The following is a 20,984-nucleotide window of genomic DNA, read 5'->3' as shown; positions in this document are numbered from 1 at the left end:
TCAATTTCCCATACCGACTCCAACAATGTCCCTCCTCCCACAAAACATGTATTATTTCCAATGTAATTCCTTTAACTATGAAATGTTGAAGACTTAAGTCTCTACTAAATTTTATTGCCTTCCATATTGCCAAAGGTTTAGCTATTATTGGGTAAGATATATACGGCTTTCTGAAACACATAAATGCCAACACATTACCCTCACAATTGTACCCACACACTTTTTTTTGTTTTTGTCTACAGCTGCATCTCAATTTACTTTTATTACCTCAATAAGTGACTCTTTCCATCTTGGCCTCATAGTTGCTTGATTTCTCTACATATTAGTCTTCAAACTATGTGAACTTGTATGGAATTCTTCCATTGATTCTTTTGTGCTTCTTACTAATCGGGAAAGGTAGATAAAATCACCTCCACAAACTACTATATTTCTAGGAAGCCAAATTCTTCTTGCTATTGTAGCCACTAACTCCAAATCTTTCTCATCTATCCTCACCATTAGTTTTTCTAATATGCATAGACAATAATCTTCTTTGCTAGAGCATTTTTGAATCTTTCTATTACCATTCAACCCATACATCTATTGGCGACAAACATTTTCACATCATATGGCTAATGGTCTCTACATCCAAACCAGAAATAGGACAAAGTGGATCTTGCGCTATCCATCTTTTATAGAGGTTTTCTTTGGTTGGTATCATAGAACATCTTAACCATCCCCAGAACTCTAATATTCTAGATCTTCTGCCGCAAATTACTATAAATTGGAGTTTTAAAACTTCCTCTTTTACACTGTAGATTTCTTTCATTTTCAAGATGATAAGCACCTTTAAAATTTCCCATTCGTAGTACCAATCCAAAAAATACATTTCATCAAAGAAACTCTCCGCCAATTAGTATCTTCATCAATTAGCTCTTTAACTCTCACTCATCTGCCAAGAATCTTTACCGGTGATCGGAGACCTCCACTTCATGAAGCGTGGTACCATGAAATTCTTCTGCTTCATGGGGGCCACGCCTTATAAAACGGATGTCACTAGTTCGAATCCCCCCTTTCTCCCTCTTATATAGACATGTCAAAAAAAGATAAATCTTTCGACATGAACCTTTATGTTGAGAGGTAAGTTGCTTTTAAACGTCTTTATTTTATTTTATTTTTTTTCACAAATAACTCAAAAATATAAAATATTTTTATCATTATATAATATCACATTATAATGTTTTTTAACAAAAAAATGAAAACACCCTTTAAAATTGCCCCCCGAAAAAAAAAAATGGAAATAAAGAAAACTTGTATTAACGTGACTTTTAGATAAAACTTGTATTTTATTTTCTTACTATTATATTTTTTGAGAGAAATTTTCTCCAAATCAGTCTGGAGCAAAATATCTTTCAATCTATTTAAAATAGCACCAGTGTTTATAAACATTTAAAAGACATATTATATTTTTAACATTAATAATAGTAATTTACTAATTTAAACTAAATTTAATGTTCTTTTTAAATGTTTATAGATACTTAACACTATTTTAGATGAATCGGAGAGTATTTCATCCAGCCTGATTTGATGGAAATTTTTGTCATATATTTTTTTTGTCCTATATTTTTTCCATGGTATTTATGAAAATCCATACGTAGCCAAATAGGAAGAACGTAGGGTTGTAAATGAGCCGACACACTTGACAGCTCGCTCGCTACCCGCTTGGCTAAGCTTGACTCGAACTCGAGCTCGATACTGTACAAGCTCGCTCGTTATTGTTGAAACTCGCTCGATTAGATAGTGACACATACCCGACTCGCTCGATTAAGCTCGATAGGAGCTCGTGAGTTTGACTCGTTTAACTCGAGCTCGTCTGGCTCATTAGCCCGACTCGTTTGCTCGTTAATATATCTTATATATATACAAAATATATTACAAAAAATAGTTATATAAATTTAAATATGTATATGTGCGTTATATATTAGTATTAGCATACTAACTACTAACTAGTTAGTTAATAAACTAACTTATTAACTAAGTTAGTATATATTAAATTACTAATTGAGTATAATTAACTATATGTTATTTTGACAAAAAAAAAAATATGTTACTTAATATTTGTATATATGTTAGCACAATTCATATAGTCAGGACAATTAAAATACTTACTTATATTATTCATTTACTCCAAGCCACTTAATGGGAAGTGAATAAATCACTAAAATACCCTGGGTGCTCACCACTGGAATATTAAATGGTGAAAAGAAATGAATTTTTTAAGTGAAGTTGATTTCTTAAAAAAAAAAATTTCAAGCCCGGTTATCATCTACTTCTAGGCTTGAGCTCGCTTAAGAATTTCCTTAGCGAGAGCCGAGTCGAGCTCATGAGGGCTCGGCTTGAGCTCGACTTGGCTTGCTCAAAATCAAATTTTTGTCGATCATGGGCTCGATCTTGAGCACCAGATTATTCCAATGAGCCGATCTGAGCAAAGGGTTCTTAGCTCGATTCGAGCACGAGATCGACTCAATTAAATATTTTTTTAAATGAGCCAAGCCGAGTTTGCTAATACTCGACTCGGCTCGGCTCATTTATTGGCCTGGGAAGAAGAAACGTGGAGGATAGACTTTAATCAAGATTTTGACATAAATCTGCCTAGGTTTGTGAACCCGCAGTTTCACCTTCAACCCACGGTTATTACCTTTCTGGTGGCTGCTCAGACAACATAGTCGTCTTTCCCTTCGTCCTCTTGAAAGGGTCAATTTGTTGCCAGAAAAGCAAATCCAGGTAAGAATTTCGTCTTCTCTTGCTTTTCAATCTAATTTCACTAGTGGGTCTTTGTGGGATTTTCTTTTGCTTTACAAACTTTATTCTGTTGCTTTGAAAAGTATTAAAGTCAGACTCTGTGATCTACTGATCTACATACCCTTTTCTTTATTAAAGGGTTCTTTTTTGCTTCATTATCATTTACGGACTATGAATGATTACAGTTTTATTGTGAAATGTGCAGTTGATGATTTTTATGAATGGGAATTATTCGAATGAATATGATCACGCTTAACAAGAACCCCAACATGTCGTTTCTAGTTGATATACGGCAAAATGTTAGCTGTCATGTTCCAAAGTGTGTTCTTTTCTTTTATAAATTCTCTTAAGAATGTTTATTGTTCTTTCTTGTTCTGCTAGATAATAGTATTACTTTTTCTAGATTGTATCACGATGGAGACTATTTGTAATGCTGCAAGCTGCAAACTTTTTAAGTAGGCTTGACGAAATTTTCTGTGTTTATCCTGACAATTAGCTGTTAATCCAAAACAAAAAATATATATATTTTAAAGGTGTTTTTTTTTTTTAAAAAAAATTAAAATTAAAATTAAAATTTGTAGTAACCTTTAGAGTTGAAGCTTTGTAGAATCTTCCTGGCAGGCTCATATCTTTGCATTTGGAAGGCTGTCGATGGCAGAGAAGCAAAGGGGTTGTAATTTGTTGACTTCCTTGTATTGGTTTACGCAAAATTTCTAGAGGATAAAATAGAATACAAGAAAATTATTTTATTTACATGGATTTTGGCTATTGTTGAAAAGATTGCTTACATCATCCTGTTGGGGTCTATATAAAAGTGATTAAGGTCTAGTTTGTTTCTTGCTCTCTTCCTTTGCCTTTTGAATTGTAAGTCTCTCTGTCTCTCTTCTCTTTGAAGTAAAATGAACTTTCTTGCTTCCTGTGTTCTTGTTGTGAAGCTGTGGATTCTGAAGCCTTGAACTACCTCTTATGAGGATTTAATGTGCTTGATGTGTGTGTATTCATGACATGCTTTTCTTTAATCTCCTTTTCTGTAAATATTCTTTGCCCTAATGCTTTTATTCAATTTATTCATGAAGCAATTTTTGGATAATCTTCAAACAATGAAATTCATCAAAGGAAATGGTTAGCAATCAATATATGGTAAATTTTATTTACCGAGTAGATTATGAGATTTTTATGAACAGCAAAATATTTGTTGTGTGACGTTTTTGGTTTCTATTTTTCCAAATATAGGCCTGCCGTTCATTTTGGGGACTTTTATGGGTATAGCTTTTCTGTAGGTTTCTATTTACTATGTACGCTGGTCTGTCATAGAAAAATTAGTGTCTGGAAAATATCATTCACTCTTCTGCTGTTTCATCTTTTGGAGTCTTTCAAAATTATATAAAAAGCTCTGGATGTCATTTTTCTCTGTTTCCAACAACATGCTGATTTATCTGCATATGTTTTAGAGATTCTAACATCCTGAAGAGAAGATGGGCAATCTGTTCTGTTGTGTACAAGTTGACCAATCCAAGGTGGCTATCAAGGAGAGATTTGGCAAGTTTGACGAAGTGCTTGAGCCAGGATGCCATTGTTTGCCTTGGTTCCTTGGAAGTCAGATTGCTGGCCATCTCACTCTTCGGTTGCAGCAATTGGATGTGCGATGTGAGACCAAGACAAAGGTTTGTAAATGTCCACAACCATGGAGATGATTAAACCTTTGTAGATGTGTGATGCTTGTTTATTGATCAGTAATTTGGCGTAAATAATTTTATTATTTCCTTGTAGCATAGTATTTACTTTTTGAAAATCTACTCCTGTATTGCCTAGGTGCATCCATATTGAGGTAAATCGTGATACCATCTGTTCTTAGCTTGTAATGTCACGCCCTGAACTCAAAACAGGCATGATAACCTTTTGATTTACATTAATTCCCCCAATATCTGTAGAAAAATTATCATAGAATATAACCAGGGAAACTAAATCTTACAGCTTATGTAAGTTATTAGCCTTAGAAAAGAAAACAGAAAAAGGCAAAAGAGAAAGTGTCATGTGCGCTTGTGTTCAAAGCATATATTAAAGTTTTTTTGAACCATTAAATTATGCTGTTTTAGTGCAAATTGATTTGTTTTCTTGGTGCTATGAAAGGGGCTTTTTTATGTTAAATCTTTTATTTTTAGAGTTCAGAGCAATCAATGGAGAAATACCTCTTTATGTTAAAATGATAGGTAATTGGTCTTTGTAATAATTTGTTCTACAGGACAATGTATTCGTCAATGTGGTTGCATCTATTCAATACCGTGCCCTGGCAGACAAGGCAAGTGATGCCTTTTACAAACTCAGCAACACAAGAAGTCAAATCCAAGCCTATGTGTTTGATGGTATGAACCAAATATCTACTGTATAATATAGTGACATGCATATGACATGATATAATATCTTATGTATAAAAATGTATATGTACTTCTTCTGTAATTAATTACTTTTTTTTAAGTATCTTTTCCATTTTTCTGTAGTTTAATTTTATTTATCACAAGTATTATCAGCTAAATGGAGTTGCCTTTTCCACTAAATTAGTAATCAGAGCTAGTGTCCCAAAGCTCAACTTGGATGATACTTTTGAGCAAAAAAATGAAATTGCCAAAGCTGTAGAAGATGAACTTGAAAAGGTAGGCTACCTATCGATTAATTGTAATGTAATATCATGGAGCTTATATTGAACTTGTGAAACGGTTGTTTCTTCGTTCGTGATTGCTTACAGGCTATGTCTGCTTATGGGTATGAAATTGTTCAAACACTCATTGTTGATATAGAACCAGATGAGCATGTGAAGCGAGCAATGAATGAAATCAATGCTGGTATGTTTCATCGCCATTTAATTAAGCATTAATTTGCTTCCGATTTCCTCCATTCCTTTGGATGATGTCCACTATATGGTCAAGTCAGTGCATGTTTTTTTAATGAGGGAAGATAGTATTTTAATTTTCCTTATTTTTTTTACATAAGCCTATATAATTCTGAAAAACATTATATTATCAGCTGCAAGAATGAGGGTGGCAGCTAATGAGAAGGCAGAGGCTGAGAAAATCTTGCAAATTAAGCGAGCTGAGGGTGAGGCTGAGTCTAAGTATTTGTCTGGTCTGGGTATTGCTCGCCAACGTCAAGCAATTGTCGATGGCTTGAGAGACAGTGTGCTAGGCTTCTCTGTTAATGTGCCAGGGACCACGGCAAAGGATGTCATGGACATGGTACTTGTTACCCAGTATTTTGATACCATGAAGGAAATCGGTGCTTCCTCGAAATCCTCTGCTGTGTTCATCCCACATGGACCTGGTGCTGTTCGTGACGTAGCGACTCAAATTCGTGATGGACTTCTTCAGGCTTCTACTCCCCACGAGTCTTGATTTTCCATTTTTAAGCCTTTTCAAGCGTGTGTTAAAAGTGAACTCGATGCATGTTGATGTTTACATGCAAGTTTTATGGTGTGTTATAATTTCGATGTTAATGTCAAATTCATCTGTGAATTATGATTATCACTATAGATAGGAGGCTTGAAGATGTTCCTAGCCTATGGCTACACTGTTCTTCAAACTTCTTGAGTGTTCTTCATGCTGAAAGCTTGACTCTTGTGCAGTGTCTTTATTTAACTGAAGGATGAGAAAGAAGAGGAAATGTGCTTGCTATTCTTTAAAAAGAGCCAACAGAATACTCTTATTGCCGAGTTATTCATTTATATATAATTATATTACCTTGAATTCTCATAGGAGCACTCATAAATCTTTTATTCAGAGTATCTAATCATTTGCCTTATTTAAAAGCTGGATACAGATAATCTTTTGTATACATATATCTTCACTTTCTCGAATGTATGCCCTGTGGAAGTGATACAGAAGTGTAACCCCGACTTCTCCTTCTTCCTTTTTCTTTTTTTATGTATTTATTTATATTTTTTCAGTTTTTACTAGGATAGACCTCTTGACTTACAACTTAAGTATTTGCCTCAATATTATCTAAATGCTGGACAAATTTGAGCAGAAGGAAGACGACCATAGAATTCTATGACACCCAAAAATTATTTAACCAAAAACCACAACTTCCTTTAGTTGCTAATTTCTGTTGTGTGTGTGTATATATATATATATATATAGAAGCCTTCTCTGCAGGCTTCTTCTAAAGCCTGAAAGCCAGAGACAGGCCAATCTTTGGAAAGCCTTGTACGTCAAATAAATCCACATCTCCACCAACAGTTATAGCAAGCTTTTCCCACAACTCCTGCCGAATAAGACCGCCTATCCTTCCATGCGTGTCTACTCGAGCCTTCACCATTGTAAACGGAAACAATGCGTGCTGGCCACCAATGGTGATCGCAGTATCATTGACTGAAAAAGTATGCTTCAGCTCCGCTGCAATGGCAGTTTCTGTCGTGGGGTCCATCACGCAGCAACAAGAAGCTTTCCAAGTGTCAAGCTTGTCATTCCTGCAATATTGTTAGGGGGAGCTTAGAGCATCAGCCATTTGAGTTCGGGTTCACAGTAGTCAATAGAGATTACATTAGAATCACCAAGCCATTGCCCAAAAGTTAGGAAACAAAGATGCAAATATCACTCTAGGCTCGGGGTTTGAATTCAAGCTTAAGCTAATTCTTTTCTTTTCTTTTCTTTTAAAAAATTCTATCTCCAACTTTTCATGGGAATGCTCACAAGTTGAAGGAAGCAATAAGGAAGTCACTGTTGAAGCTCAAACCAGCATTGAAGTTGTTGAATGTTCTTGTTGATATGTCAAAGGCGAGATCAGTCCCAATGGAGAGAAAATCGCTTCCCAACAGCCCCGAGAAGTTGATGAGAGGGCTATATCCTGCAAGAGGATCTGCTTTCAATCCAAAGCCACCTGCTATCCCACCATAGTCGGTCAAGTATTGCAGTTCCACCTGTTACCATAAGCACGGTTGTCTAAGAATGGATGTCCTGTAATTTATCACAAGCCAATGGCTCAACAGGGATAAAGAAATCAAAAGAAAAATAAATAAATATTTATGTAAGGCCAACGGGGTTGGTTCTTCAGACTTCAGCTGGCAAAGAAGTAGCAGAAAATTCTTACCTTTGCAGAATCAGGAATGGAAAAGTTAAAAAGGGTTCTTAGTCCAGGTACAATGTCCCTAACTGTAAGAGTCATGGAAAACAAAACAAAACACTATACTATCAGATTCAACTTGATCAATTTCCAACTATTTGCATGAGAAGAAAAAATAAAAAGAAAACTTGGCTGAATCATAGAGAGATTAAAAAAGGCAATTACTTTGGCAAGACAGATCAAGACTGCAGTCAAATCCTTGCAAGTGATTTGCTGGTTGATGAGCATAGCCCTTGTATAGAAGATCTAGCAGAGAAGTAAAGAGAGTCCATGTAAGTATATTTCAAAGAGAACCCAGAAATCTAATAAGAAACAATTCTACAAATAAATGAGAAACCGCAATATTGATATGACCTCTGGCCTTTCGGCCAATATCAAAGTATAAACCCGACATGCTTATTTGATTTGAAAACCTATGGAGATCGAAACTTTTGTTTTTACCATTTTAATTCATTGGTTGGCATGACAATTTATTGAAACTGGAAAGAATCAGCCAACGAGGAAGTTTCCTTTTGTACTGACAGAGAAGAATTATTTAGTGAAATTTCCAAGAACCCGTTCCAAAGTAATTTAGTGGGGTAACTTATAGTGACCCATTAAAGCCACATTATAATCTCTGTTTCTTGGTTCCAGCTTTTTACTTTTTACGGACTTAAAGCACTTTTTAATCTCTTTAATGCAGTAAATGTACTAAAACAGCGTTTGGGAAAGTTTAAAAATGAGTTTTTAAAAATCTCTTTCAGACTTTTTTTATAGAGAAAAGCTCTGTTTCTTAACACAATCTTAAACAAGCTCTTAGAACAATAAGAAAGAACAAAAACAGCAACACTAGGTCTTACTTGGACCGAAGCCTAAAGCACTAGAATAAGCTGCTCTTGATCCGATAAATACATGCAGGCTAATTTTTACAAGAGCATCGTTATAATTTTTACTATACAAGTTTATTACAAAACTGATGTGGCAATTTACGTGATATTTACCACGTCAGTCACTAAAATATATATGAACTGCCACATTAATTTGTGAAAGACTATTATAAAAACTGTAATACTCCAAACCGTTTTCTTTTTTATTTTTTATTCAAATCAACACACAAAGTCTTTGAACTTCATCATCAAGAGGGAGTGACTGATAATGTTCAATGGTTTGAACCTTTCAGTTTCATCCAACTCATCTGATCGGACTTATTTGGCCTGCATTTGTTTGATTCCTCTAGTGATCTAAGTTAAATGGGGATCCCATACTTTGGAACTTAGCATTAATGGCACAAAACATAAGATGGATGAAAGGCATGTGATGGTTCTATTTGTGAATTCCCCTGCTCTTTCAACTCTGGCAGTCTGCAGGAAGCTCCTTCATTGATTGTGAGGGCCAGTAGAGACTACTCAATATGTGTAGTCTTCTCTGTTTACTCTGTTCACCTTTTATGGAAGTTTACAGATACAACACTCAGAGGCTCTGCGATGGAAGTTACCACCAGATGCCGTGAAAGTTCTCAATCCAGCACGGTCTTCTGTCATCATCTCTCCCAGCTGTAGAAACATCATCTTGTATCAATTTGCTAACACATTCGCTTAAGGTCCATTTTCCTTATGTGAACTAAAAGCAATAGGCTAAAAAGTCAAAAAAATAAAAACAAAAAAAAAATAGTTCCCTCTTGTTGCATTCAAAGGACAGAGTGAGATATCAACATCAATTTCATGGTCCAAATTATGAAATATTTAAACACGGCACCGTATTTCACAGCACCATGTTTAAATATTTCATGGTGCCGTGTTTAAATATGAGAAATTTAACTTGGATCATAAATCATTCTCATTTCAAATTTCACTTGAAATGAAAAGTATCGAAGAGTGTGAAAAGTATTAATGCTACATGTCACCCTCATGTCCCGGTTGTGTAATTCCGAAATTGATGTAAATTTTAAAATTATTATTATATTTGTGATAGATTATTATTGAATTAATTAGTTGTGGGGAGACGCAAGTAAGACATGGTGATGACATTTAGAATTACTCTTACCGATAATGACCAAGATTCATGATCAATTGCTTTTATTTTATTTTTCCTCCTTTTCAGGTGCCTTACAACATGTTGTAACAAAGAGGGTAAATTTTATCAAACTCTAAAGCATTGCACGCTTTGACATAATAAAAAGAAACCTGATCTATCATCCATGCCATGTAGGTTGGTTGCCATAATTAGCTGTACACATTGTGGAACTCGACATTTTTGGAGGAAACATTGAAAAACATTAACAAATGAGTTCCCTTGGCTTGTCTTTCCAACTGTATGAATGGATAAATCACTATATATCACCTCTGTCAACACCAAATTTTCATCATCTTAATCATCTCTTAAAAAATAAAATGTGACATTAGTAGGATTCCATTTAACCTGTGATTGGTCCACGTGTATGCACTTTTCTGGCATTGATTTGCACCTCTGTGAGGCAGCGAAACCTCTTAGGCCTCTGAGCATCTATATAAGAGCTGACGAATCTGATAGCCCTGAACATACAACTTTGCCAAAGTACTTCTGCAATAGGGGATTTGGGATTCAGATTTTTGGCAATTTATTGTTTGAATGTTACTAGAGTTTCAATGAGGTTCACTTGCTTAAACAAAGAGGCTGCTCGAGCAGGTGGATCTCATAGAGCTCACTCATATTTACTGTCCCATTGGAACAACAAAATTGCTAGAAATCTGTATCAAGCTCGGGCTAAAAAGCAGAGTTATTCTCTTGGCCGGTGCCGTCGAATTTGAAAGATTTAAAGATGATTATAATGTCAGGAATAAAGCTTGGTCCGTGACCAATGCAATTTCATTTGCATTGCTCCCGGACCAGGCTTCATTCCTCACATAAGTTGTCGTATCATTTGTCCAATTATCTGTTGGGCCAATATTCACAGCAGGTTACTCTTGTTACATGACTTATTTTCTCTTCCCATTTGGTATTTGAGTACTTAATTAACCTAAAATCTTTATGAACTGATCATTTCTTGTGCATTAATGATATGATACTGCAGAATATATATAGACTATAGTCTTATCACATAACAGATATATAGAGCAGCCTCAAGAGGTGCTGACAGGGGGGGCTCCTCCACTTGCATTTGGGGCCGCTTGTTCAACTAATTGAAGTTGTTTCAAAATTTCTTCTTTCTTTGCCACAAGTGCCTGCATTTTGGAGTCGATCTTTTCAAGCTTTGTCCTAAGTTTTGCAGGGTCCATTTTATCTTCAGGGTTCTTTTTCTTCTTCTCCTTTCCACCTTCTTTCTCCTCCTTCTTACCTTTACCATCCTTATCTTTCTTTTTTGTGTCCTTTGTTTTCTCCTCTCCCTTCTTTTCTTGTCCAACGTCTATATCCTCATGTTTCTCTTGCTTTTCTTTCTTGTCCTCATGTTTATCCGATCCTGCTGTCTCTCCCATATTGAGTAAATTTCCTCTGAGAAAATAAAATTGGTCATGAAACTTAGAAGAAAACAGAATGAAGTGAACATACTGAAATGAGAGGTAATCAGCTTCTTTCCCATAACAATGTTAGCATTCTCATTGAAATATTATTTGCCTAATTCATCAGATGATAGTGTACATTAATGCAGCAGGCTATTTATTCATGCCAATGTCAACCACAATGCCTTCCAATTCTAGGCCCATCTCTTTTTCTACAATGATCGATTTTGGCACACATCATGCATCATTTAACATTTAAACTATTGCCTGCTATCAACAGTTACAGCTAGCTTCATTAACCATCAAGAAGGAGATCAAGAAATGTGTAATTATTCATTAAAAGAGAGAAAAAGAAAAGGAAAAAGAAGAAGAGAAGGAAAAGAATGGCATACCTGGAATCTCAATCACTTGGGCTATTGCAATAAGAAGTAGAGTTTCAATACTCACTATTTATTCTGATCCCCCCATATGTATTCTAATTGCAGTAATATGTGAAAATAATACCCTTGACATTTTGTATGGCCAGGGATGCAGCTGTTTTAGCGAGAAATATGAATACCCAAGTTTTCTCAAATCAATGGTTCTGAAAATTAGCTGCAACTTTAGACGCTGAGCCACAAACTGTTTGTAAAGACAATATTCCTTGACTAATTTCTTGGTATACATAATTCTCTCTCTCTCTCTCTATATATAGTACTTTACTACTGACTTTTCCAATTATTTATCCCAAGAGATTTAACTGGATTTCATCCGAGTGACAAATGTAACATGCTAGAACAGTTGATCGTGGGCCGAACGGGTAATTCGAGATACCTAAGAAAGAAGGATAAAAGTAAGCACAAAAGTTTATCAAAGCGGGTTGGTATGTAGGTAATAGCTCTGATGCTTAAGTCATTATTTTTAAAGAAGATAGCATTGAGATATAAAGAGAGTAGAGTCGTGTGGGGGAGAAAAAGATGTGCCGTAGGCCCGTAGCTGCTAGCCAAGTGGCACGCACTGATTGTATCTGAGTCCATTAGTTGATGAGTTGGGCATTTGAGTTGCTAGGCTCAATAGGGCTGCCAGGCCCAACATAACATTTCTAACTTTTCATATCTCATTATCCATGCCATTTACATTTTCTATTTGTATATGGCTTTAATTACTCAAAAAATTTGGTTGGCTCTCCATTTACATGCAAAGGGCTGGGCCGGCTGGCTCATATGCAATAAGAAAAAAAAAAGAAAAAAAAAAAAGAGAGTAAATCCACGTATCCCTATCAATCTATCACTGAATTGATAATGTCCCTTCCAAACTTTCAATTGTGATAATGTCCTCTCAAAACTATCAAAACATTATTAATGTCCCATTCAAAGCTAACAAAAGGACAAAAATATTTTTTTTTTAATTTTTTAATTTACCACCCCTTGGATTTTATATATAAATACTTTTTCAGTTTTAGATTTTTTTAGAAGCTTTAGTACTTTTTTTTTATTTTTTTTTACTAAGGATAATTTTGTTATTGGGGAAAACATTGACAATTTTTAGTAGTTTAAGAGAGGGCATTGTCACAATTAAAAGTTTGAATGACACATTATCAATTGGGTGATAATTTAAGAAGGGTAAATGAACTTTTCCAAAAAAAAATAATGTAACTTTTCTAATTAGAATATATATATATATATATATATATATATATATATATAATGCATTAAAGTCAAAATACTCTGAAAATTATATCCCAAAGGCTGCCAACGATGCAGCATGCTTTTGAAATACGTCGCACGAAAGTTTTGTACCTCAAACCGTGTTTGGCCCAAAAACAACTTTATTCTACAGACTTTTCCATCCAAGGAATAATGAAGCACTACATACGAGAGTTAAAAGATTTAATCTTGATTAATTTTTATATGGGAAGCAGTGATTAAGGGAAAAACTCTAACATGAATCAAACAACATACATGAACAGTTGAAGAAAAGATCGCCGTTCGATTGCATATATCAAAAAGCAATTCGATGGTTATACTTTCCGCGACACCATTACAGGGTTACAGCAAAACTGTCACTGCCTTCAAATCTAGCACTCATTTTTTCTTCCTCCTAAACTGTCTTTTGCCCCCACACCTTTCTCTTATTTCAAGCTCTCAATAGTTAGTCAATCAATTCAAATATTAAAAATTAAAAATAACAATAATAATAATAATAATAAAGAACTTGCTACTTTCCTTTTCAACACTGACGGAGCAGTTTTTGATTGCCTTCGCCGCCTATCTCCCACCAAAACCCACATTCCGGTCCCTAAAAAAATTGCTAAAAAATTTTTCTCTCCTAATCTCTACATTAATCGGTCTGACAAGCTTGGAAGCCTTCTGAAGAAATTTAAACTGGCCGGTGGCATGGGATCCCTGAACATGGGGTGGCGGAGATAGTAAAACCCTAAGGCCACCGCTACCATTTTGGGTGGCACCGCATAGAGTATGACTGTGATCCCTAGACACACTCCTATGAACAATTTTGTGGCCCTTGGGTCCCTCCAGCTTACCAACGCTTGGACCCTTTCACCTTGGGTTGCAAAATCACCCAAAACTGTTTGGACCCGTGCAGCCAACATCCTCAACCGATCGTACCGGGCCCTAACTATATCCGGCGGTTTTGAGCTTGGTATCGTGTCAAATTCCTCCTCTAGTTCATCTGGGTCAACCGTTTCCGATTGCGATAACCGGGTATCCATCCCCGCCGGAATCTTGGGTCTGAACCGGTAATACCACACTCCAATCAAGAACACGTAGAGAAACCCGGTGGGGACAATCAAATCCGGGTACCAAACAAGAACCAAGTATAACACGTGGACCAGCACTGTTGTGACCGGGTTCCTCCACCTCCTGATATCGTCCAACCATTTTGCCAACCCCACCGCCCATGCGAGAACCGCCACGATCCGAAACCAATTGGCCTTGCTCTTCCTCATGCTCCATGTATGCGAGTCGGCGTCCAACATGTACCGGACCACCTCGTGCCCCAGCGGTGGCTCGGAGCGTTGAAGCCACGCCGCCACCATCTTCGTCGCAGCCCCACGCAACGCCTCCTGCTGGGCCACACCGAGTGGGCGCAGATAGTGCATTCTGGGAAGCAATGGTTGCCCGTACACTGCGCACGTGTCGGGCAACAAGGAGGGGCAGGCGAAACGGACGGCCAGCTCTATCTCTCCCATTTTCTTCAGCCCGGTTCGTAGCAGAACCAGCAAGGGATAGGAATTCGTGTACACCTTGTTGCTCTCCAGCGTAGACACCCGTATACGTACCTTGCCGATACGGTTGTCTGGCTTGTCTTCCGCCACATCAGCAAACATACGCCAGTTGTCGAAGACCCCTATGGTCAGAACCGTGCAGGGATCGTAGACCTGCCACGTGTACTGCTCGTTCCAACGTGGATCAAAGCTGTCCGTGATGGTACGAGTGCGGACCCACTTCTTGCCATACTTGGCGACACAGTAAGCGTCCGTGGAACTTTTGTGGGCGCCTTTGGTTTTCATGGGAAGCAAGCCTCGAGCACCGAGGATGCCAAGCTCCAGAACCCCAATAGCCGGCTTCCAGAGCTGCTTAGCAGTGGGCCGAAAATCGCTACACACGTGCGCCGCTTCGTCGAGCACGTGATACCCGCCCTCCAAGCAAAGGCGCAGAAGGATTCTCCCGCAGTAGGAGGGGCCAGATGGCCCACATACACATGGAGCTCCATCGCCTCCGCTAATCTCCAGTGCGTACCATTTGGCAGCCACGTAGCGCTCATCCAGCCGTTGATCAATCGAGCTTATGGGAAGAATGACGTGGCCGAGGAGTACGGTCTCCTTGGTGGTGCGGTCCTCGACGAATACGATCAGGGAGTCCTCCAAAGGCTCGCTGGCCACGAAGATGAGGTCTTCGTTCCAGTGGAACGACGCACTGTGGTTGCTCATCGACCCTCGCCTTGTACGTACGGACTGAAACCCTAACTGCGCTTTCACTCGAATCTCTGGCGCAGTCAAAGGAGGTAGATTCGGAGCAATGTTAAGGTCTTGCGCTTCCATTACCGTGACTCTTAGGTACCAAAGCTTAGGGGACTGGTAAACTTTCGAGCGCGTGTGCGACACGTACGGCGCGTCGGAACTCCACGCCTCTGGAAATGCGTCGTCGGCTTGAGTACCGATCCAGACGCAGAATTGAATCTCGCCGGAGACTCTGCCGAGATGCTGACTGGCGGCGCCGCGTTCGAGGCGACACCAATACGGAGCTAATGGACTATCCGGCTGGTCTCGTCTGAGCACGTCGGAGACGTCCAAGCAGACGCCGCCGAGGTATTGATCCGTCGGGGAGTCCCAAACGGAGATTTCCAAGGTCTCGCCCGCCGCGTCTGGCCGGCTGAGCCCTAGCGCGAAGACCTGGTGCCACTCGGGCGAATCGGTGGGTTCTCCGTGCCGGTGAGTCCCCGGCTTCGATTTGACGTAGGCACTCGATGTCCGGATTTTCACATACGGACTCTGGTTCGGCGCGAGCCCACGCGCCTTCACGATCCGTACGAATAAAAACTGCATTGGCTCTACCAAATCGTACGGATGTACCCTTTCCGTCGGATCCGTGGCCAACTTTCCTTTGATCACTCTAGGAGCGTAATCTCCGTTAGGCCTCTTCACAAACCGGACCCTCTCACCGCCTCCGACGCCCCCCATCTGCATCTTCCTCACCTCCGGCGTATGATGTGCCTCGGCCCCCTGGACATGATGTGCCTCGGGCCCCTGGACATGTCCCTCCGGCTGTGCCTGAAACTCCGAATGAAAATGAACCATATGCGGCGGTGGTGACTGCTCGATGACCACGACCGGTGGAGAGTTCGAGGCCTGGTGGCAAACGTCTTCTGGCGCCGGCATCTCAAACACCCTGTTTTCTTCAACCACCATAAATACCGGCTTCTCCTGATTCCGCGGAGGCTCCTCCGTCGGAGTAGGGTCCTGCGTTGGCGGTGGAGCCTCCTCGACCAACTCGTCGTAGTAGTAAATCCTTAGGCCAATCTCTCCCCTAATCCAGCTGAACACGCTCTTCTTCTCCAAGGGGAAGTACACCAATCCTTCGTGGCCACGCTTGGCGAACTGGGTCCCGTACAGCTTTACTCTCCCGAGAAAGTGGTTTTTACGGCCGCTGCCACTGTTGGCGCCGTACTTCTTATCGTTGAAGACCTCGATCTCGAGCTCCTCAGAGTCCATATGTTCCGGGTCGGAGACTACGAACTCGAGGGACTCTTGCCACGCGGGGTTCAGGTCCCGGTACTTGGTGGAAGTTCGCTTCTTCTGGCCGTCGAAGTCCGCCACCACGTAAGTGCTGGAGCTGCCCTGCCCATCCTTGGGAAGCAGGTCACGTGCGTCGATCACCTCCACAATGAGCTTCCTGATCAGCTGCGCCTGGGGCTGCGCCTGGGGCTGGGGCTGGGGCTGGGGCTGCGGCTGCGGCTGCGGCTGCGGCTGGGGCTGCTGCTGCGGCTGCTGCGGTGGGTGAGACGGCGTCGTGTGGGTCATTGTCGCATCTTAAAACGCCGGGATGGGTGCGTAGGCGTTGATAGCGGAGGTGATAGACAGAGAAAGAGAAAGAGAAAGAGAGAGGATTTTGGTTTGCTTTTCAGGTGAGTGATTGCTTTTTTGAATTTGTGGTAACTATGAATTTTACTCGTGAGAACTGTTTGGGTGATTTTTGCTTCTTTTTTTTTTGCCAAGGAATAGTAGGACTTGATGAGAATGGCGTAGTGGCGAGGTGGAATTCAAGTTGGTTGAGGAGGTTGCAGTGGTGGATTATTCCATTCTCTCTCGCCAAGGTTTTCTTTCTCCACTTTTCGGCTTCCCTCCTTTATAGGGTTCGTTGTCCACCTCATCATCCTTTGTCTTTTTATTCTTTATTTTATTATTACTTATATTCTTCTCTGCTGTAATAACTCCCCGCTTCTGAAGAATTGAATCATCTCTATTTGCTTTTGTTATTCACACGGATAATTAAGATCTTGATCGATCCTAATCACAACAAAGTTTTATATTATACCTTTTATTAAAAAAAAAAACTTGGGCCGAGGTCCATATGGGCTTTGCAAACTCTATCCAAATACAATAAAACGACAAAATAGAATGAATTGAGACGATATTTTTGTAAATAAAACTTATTCTTTTTAAGTAGAAATATAGACCGTTTTGATTTTTGCAGAAATATAAAATTGTAAAATAATGATTTTGTCAAACAATGTAGGTAGCAATAGGCTAATAGCATTAGCATGATAATATGCTGAGGCTGAGGGGCTTCATTCATGGATGGAGAGAGGAGAGATGCCAGCCACCGCAAGAAGGCACATGATTCCACGTCCCAAGTATGGCCCTCTCCTTTTTGTCAAAACTGAAAAGCACCCACATTTTGAATAAAGTGTTCAAACACAAAGCATCCCCTTTATTTCTTCTTTGGGGCTCTCTTATATATTCTTCCCTATGTCCCTTATCAACACTCTTTTCAGGATCCTACTACTACGCCTGGCTTTTACCCCCATATATATAAAATATCTGCATGTAGTGAGTGAGAAATTTCATTTTTTATTTTTCGTCCTTCAAATATATTAATTTAATAAACATGAAAAACTCTCCAAATAGGACATTAATTAGGTCACAACTTTTGGCGCGCATGCCAAAGAAGCTTCTCCTTCCCGCCTAATGTTTAGGGTTGTCCTTTTCCCCTTTTTGAATAGTGGGTGGTGGAATCCGATCCTAGAAGATATAAAATAAAGTGAAATTTGAATGGATGCTGCTATATATATTTTTGGCATATTCTTGTGAATGAGCAGTACTGGAGTGGAGATGATATCAAAAAGCTTGTAAACCTCCGAGAATATTAGCTAAAAGAGGAACAACTACCAAAAGTTAATCCTTTTCTTATCACTTTCTCCATTTTTAACCAATCAAATTCTTCCATTTCTGAAATTAATGCAGGCTGTAACTCAAAATTATGTTTACTAGGAAGCTGGGAATTAAACCTTTGAATTATGTGTCTAGCTATCTAGCTCTTTGATTTTTTTTCTATTTATGTTCATAACAAGATCTAGTTTGTAGATTGTATCAATGGTATTGCATGCTCCAGCAGTATTTTACTTTCAACTGGTGTTGCCTTTGGTGCTGTTCTTGCAAAAAGAGCAAAGATAACGTAAACCACTTTCTCATCAATTGTGAGTTTACTAGTGAGATTTGACACACACTTGGTTCTTCTTAATTTATTTGATGTTTTATGAGTCATGCCTAGCAATATCCTAGAGCCGCGAGAGCGGAGGCTCTCCAAAGAAGCCATATGAAAAGTTATTCACGCTTTACTAATGTTGAACAATTGGAGACAAAGAAATCGTCGTCTTTTTAAGATCGAGATTCTAATACGCTCCTATCAAAATTTTCGTCCTTGACATCTCTTTTAAATTGGGTTGTAAATTATGTTCCTAACTTTTCTTCCTCTAATCTTGTAAATCTTATCAACATTTTAGATTTTTGACCCCAACATGATGGTTACTTTACTTGTATACGAGAGCTTTGCCTCTTCTTATTATAAATTATTATTGATAAACAAAAAAGAATATTAGGTTCAATCAATACTGATTTAGTATCAACTCCAATTAAGTTAAGAGTAAACTCATATTGCCACTTCTAAATAGTGATTTTTTTTTTTTTTTGTAAGTAATATAGATATGATGCTCAAACAATGATGGATTCAGGACAGTATATATATAGTCAACAATGTCCTTTCCGTATACATTCTTATTGGTTGAAAATTAGATTAATTCAATCTGTAAAGTGTTTTTGGATAATATATATATTTATATATCTACTTCATGTCAACCAAAAAATGTGAGGCTATAATTGGTTGTTAGATATCAGTATCTCTATATTATAATAACAATATTGACCTTTGGGGATAATTGTTCATGATCTGATCTTTGTCTTCTCCATATGATTTCTTGTGCATGATATGTGCCTGGTATATTGTTCAATTTATGCGTCAAAGATTCTAATCTAAAAGCACGCAACATAAATCTCCAATAAAGATAGGTTAGACCTTTCAATCCTAACCCGCTAATTTTGTGTTGAGTTCATGTCAAGTTCGCAGATCTTGTCAAAAATTGACAGCCCTAAATGTCACGTGTTGGATTTGGGCCGTGTCGAGGCAGAAGTATAAAATTATATAGGTCAACCATAATCTGACTCATTTAATTAATTGAGTCAAACTCTCCTAATCCTACCCCGCTAATTTTATATTGAATTGGTATTGGATTTGTGGGTGATGTTAAAATTAAATTGCCATACCTATATAGGGTTTTTTTTTTTTTTTTTTTTTATTTAAAAAGATTGGAATGGGAGACCAATTGTGGTTATTCTACCTAGGCGTGACCATAGTAGCACCATCCCGTCGAGGGACTGCTAAGGAGGGACCTAGACGGCGAAAACCGTAGGAGCACCATCCCGTCAGGGGACTGCTAAGGAGGGACCTAGACGGCGAAAACCGTAGGTGCACCCTGAAGACTAGTCAAGCCATAACTTAACCGCCCACCCCACCTGGGCATCGATGGGACCCAAGATAATACAAATAGGCATGAAGATTCTCATATTCAAGAGTCGAACCCATGCCCTTGCATTATCCAAACCCAGTGGGAATGCCCTCCCCCCTTTTTCCTCTCCTCTTCAATAAGGGGGGAAATCCTATGGGTTTTAGTGATTTATTTGGTAGGAAAACTACAGCAGTACTGCCTATGCATTCTATGATTCTGCCATAATTGGCATTGTTAAGTTCAGAAATTCAAGGAAGAAGAGAAAAAATTAAAAGAATATATAAAATAGATGATTGTCATTTATTTGGAATTTTACAAAGCATTTTTATTTCTGTATACACGCATATATATAGGCTGATGGATGTGATTACAAATAATGGTGGCAGGGTTAAGAGCTTCCCCAATCTCCAATTATTCAAACTTGACGTTTGTTGAAATATTTTCAAAATAAATATATATATAGATATTATTTTGTGTCTTGGGAATGTTTTAAATGGAAGGTTTTAAAGAGCATTGAATGAAAGTTATCCCACATTGGAAAGAGTGAAAATTTTGTTGGCATTTATAAGTTCCAACAAGTTTAAGCTGTTAAATGATCTATGCTAAGGTACATCCTAATACATGTTACCGTACGGTGCGAAGCACCGGACGCACACGCACACGCGCGCGCGTGGCGTGGGCTGTAGGGCGCTAGTGGCGCCTTGATGGCGCACTTGGCACTTAGCTCGGAGCGATCAGATCATGACCATTCATTTTTGGACGGTCAAGATCGTTCGATCTAGAGGTTTGATCTAAACCGTAGGATGCTTCTTAAGTAGATCTAACCATCTAACGATTGAGATTAAATAATTATTTAATCTAACGGTCAGATTTAAGTGCCAATTGGATTAACAGTTTACAGCAGTTTATATTTCGAAATTCAAAACAGCAGTTTTATTTTCGAAATTCAAAACAGCAGTTTTATCTTCGAAATTCAAAATTGCAGTTTTATTTTGAAATTCGAAATTATCTGATAATGGATAATTATCTATGACAATTCAATTCTCTTTAATACCCTTGTTTTGAATTTTAAAA

The 20,984-nt window shown here is 38.5% G+C and overlaps 4 protein-coding genes across 5 annotated transcripts; 1 reads left to right on the top strand and 3 right to left on the bottom strand.

Moving 5' to 3' along the window:
- Nucleotides 1-2,639: 2,639 nt before the first annotated feature.
- LOC132173933 (hypersensitive-induced reaction 1 protein) lies at nucleotides 2,640-6,448 on the top strand. Of its 2 annotated transcripts, none has more exons than XM_059585613.1 (6): nucleotides 2,640-2,763; nucleotides 4,233-4,445; nucleotides 5,024-5,144; nucleotides 5,341-5,432; nucleotides 5,525-5,621; nucleotides 5,803-6,448. In XM_059585613.1, exons 2-6 carry the CDS (start codon nucleotides 4,257-4,259, stop codon nucleotides 6,165-6,167), a joined length of 864 nt encoding a protein of 287 aa, XP_059441596.1. In that variant the 5' UTR covers nucleotides 2,640-2,763; nucleotides 4,233-4,256; the 3' UTR covers nucleotides 6,168-6,448. The 2 variants fall into 2 exon arrangements, with proteins under 2 accessions (XP_059441596.1, XP_059441597.1); XM_059585614.1 differs by lacking the exon at nucleotides 2,640-2,763 and adding an exon at nucleotides 3,858-3,921.
- A 70-nt stretch (nucleotides 6,449-6,518) lies between these two features.
- On the bottom strand, nucleotides 6,519-8,315 carry LOC132173934 (mitochondrial outer membrane protein porin of 36 kDa-like). The gene is made up of 5 exons (XM_059585615.1): nucleotides 8,248-8,315; nucleotides 8,059-8,139; nucleotides 7,861-7,922; nucleotides 7,464-7,690; nucleotides 6,519-7,240 (listed from the first exon to the last, which is right to left on the bottom strand). Exons 1-5 carry the CDS (start codon nucleotides 8,285-8,287, stop codon nucleotides 6,934-6,936), a joined length of 717 nt encoding a protein of 238 aa, XP_059441598.1. The 5' UTR covers nucleotides 8,288-8,315; the 3' UTR covers nucleotides 6,519-6,933.
- A 2,655-nt stretch (nucleotides 8,316-10,970) lies between these two features.
- Nucleotides 10,971-11,324, bottom strand: LOC132173527 (uncharacterized). Its single transcript, XM_059585041.1, has one exon. It carries the CDS (start codon nucleotides 11,322-11,324, stop codon nucleotides 10,971-10,973), a length of 354 nt encoding a protein of 117 aa, XP_059441024.1.
- Nucleotides 11,325-13,251: 1,927 nt separating this feature from the next.
- Nucleotides 13,252-16,971, bottom strand: LOC132176568 (protein QUIRKY). The gene has a single exon (XM_059588816.1). The coding sequence runs from the start codon at nucleotides 16,867-16,869 to the stop codon at nucleotides 13,663-13,665; it is 3,207 nt and encodes a 1,068-aa protein (XP_059444799.1). The 5' UTR covers nucleotides 16,870-16,971; the 3' UTR covers nucleotides 13,252-13,662.
- Between the last annotated feature and the right edge of the window lie 4,013 nt (nucleotides 16,972-20,984).

This window comes from Corylus avellana, chromosome ca3 (assembly GCF_901000735.1).
Source record: "Corylus avellana chromosome ca3, CavTom2PMs-1.0".
NCBI lineage: Eukaryota > Viridiplantae > Streptophyta > Magnoliopsida > Fagales > Betulaceae > Corylus > Corylus avellana.
The sequence above is the reverse complement of the archived record's forward strand: the minus strand, read 5'-3'. Positions and strand labels throughout refer to the sequence as shown.

Excerpts from the sequence above, each read along its gene's own strand:
- LOC132173933 (XM_059585613.1), top strand. The coding sequence starts at position 4,257 with ATGGGCAATCTGTTCTGTTGTGTACAAGTTGACCAATCCAAGGTGGCT. Across the intron at positions 5,433-5,524 it reads TAGAAGATGAACTTGAAAAG|GCTATGTCTGCTTATGGGTA; the intron begins GTAGGCTACCTA and ends GATTGCTTACAG. Across the intron at positions 5,622-5,802 it reads AATGAATGAAATCAATGCTG|CTGCAAGAATGAGGGTGGCA; the intron begins GTATGTTTCATC and ends TTATATTATCAG.
- LOC132176568 (XM_059588816.1), bottom strand. The coding sequence starts at position 16,869 with ATGACCCACACGACGCCGTCTCACCCACCGCAGCAGCCGCAGCAGCAG.
- LOC132173934 (XM_059585615.1), bottom strand. The coding sequence starts at position 8,287 with ATGTCGGGTTTATACTTTGATATTGGCCGAAAGGCCAGAG. Across the intron at positions 7,923-8,058 it reads TCTTGATCTGTCTTGCCAAA|TTAGGGACATTGTACCTGGA; the intron begins GTAATTGCCTTT and ends TGACTCTTACAG. Across the intron at positions 7,241-7,463 it reads CTTATTGCTTCCTTCAACTT|GAATGACAAGCTTGACACTT; the intron begins GTGAGCATTCCC and ends ACAATATTGCAG.
- LOC132173527 (XM_059585041.1), bottom strand. The coding sequence starts at position 11,324 with ATGGGAGAGACAGCAGGATCGGATAAACATGAGGACAAGAAAGAAAAG.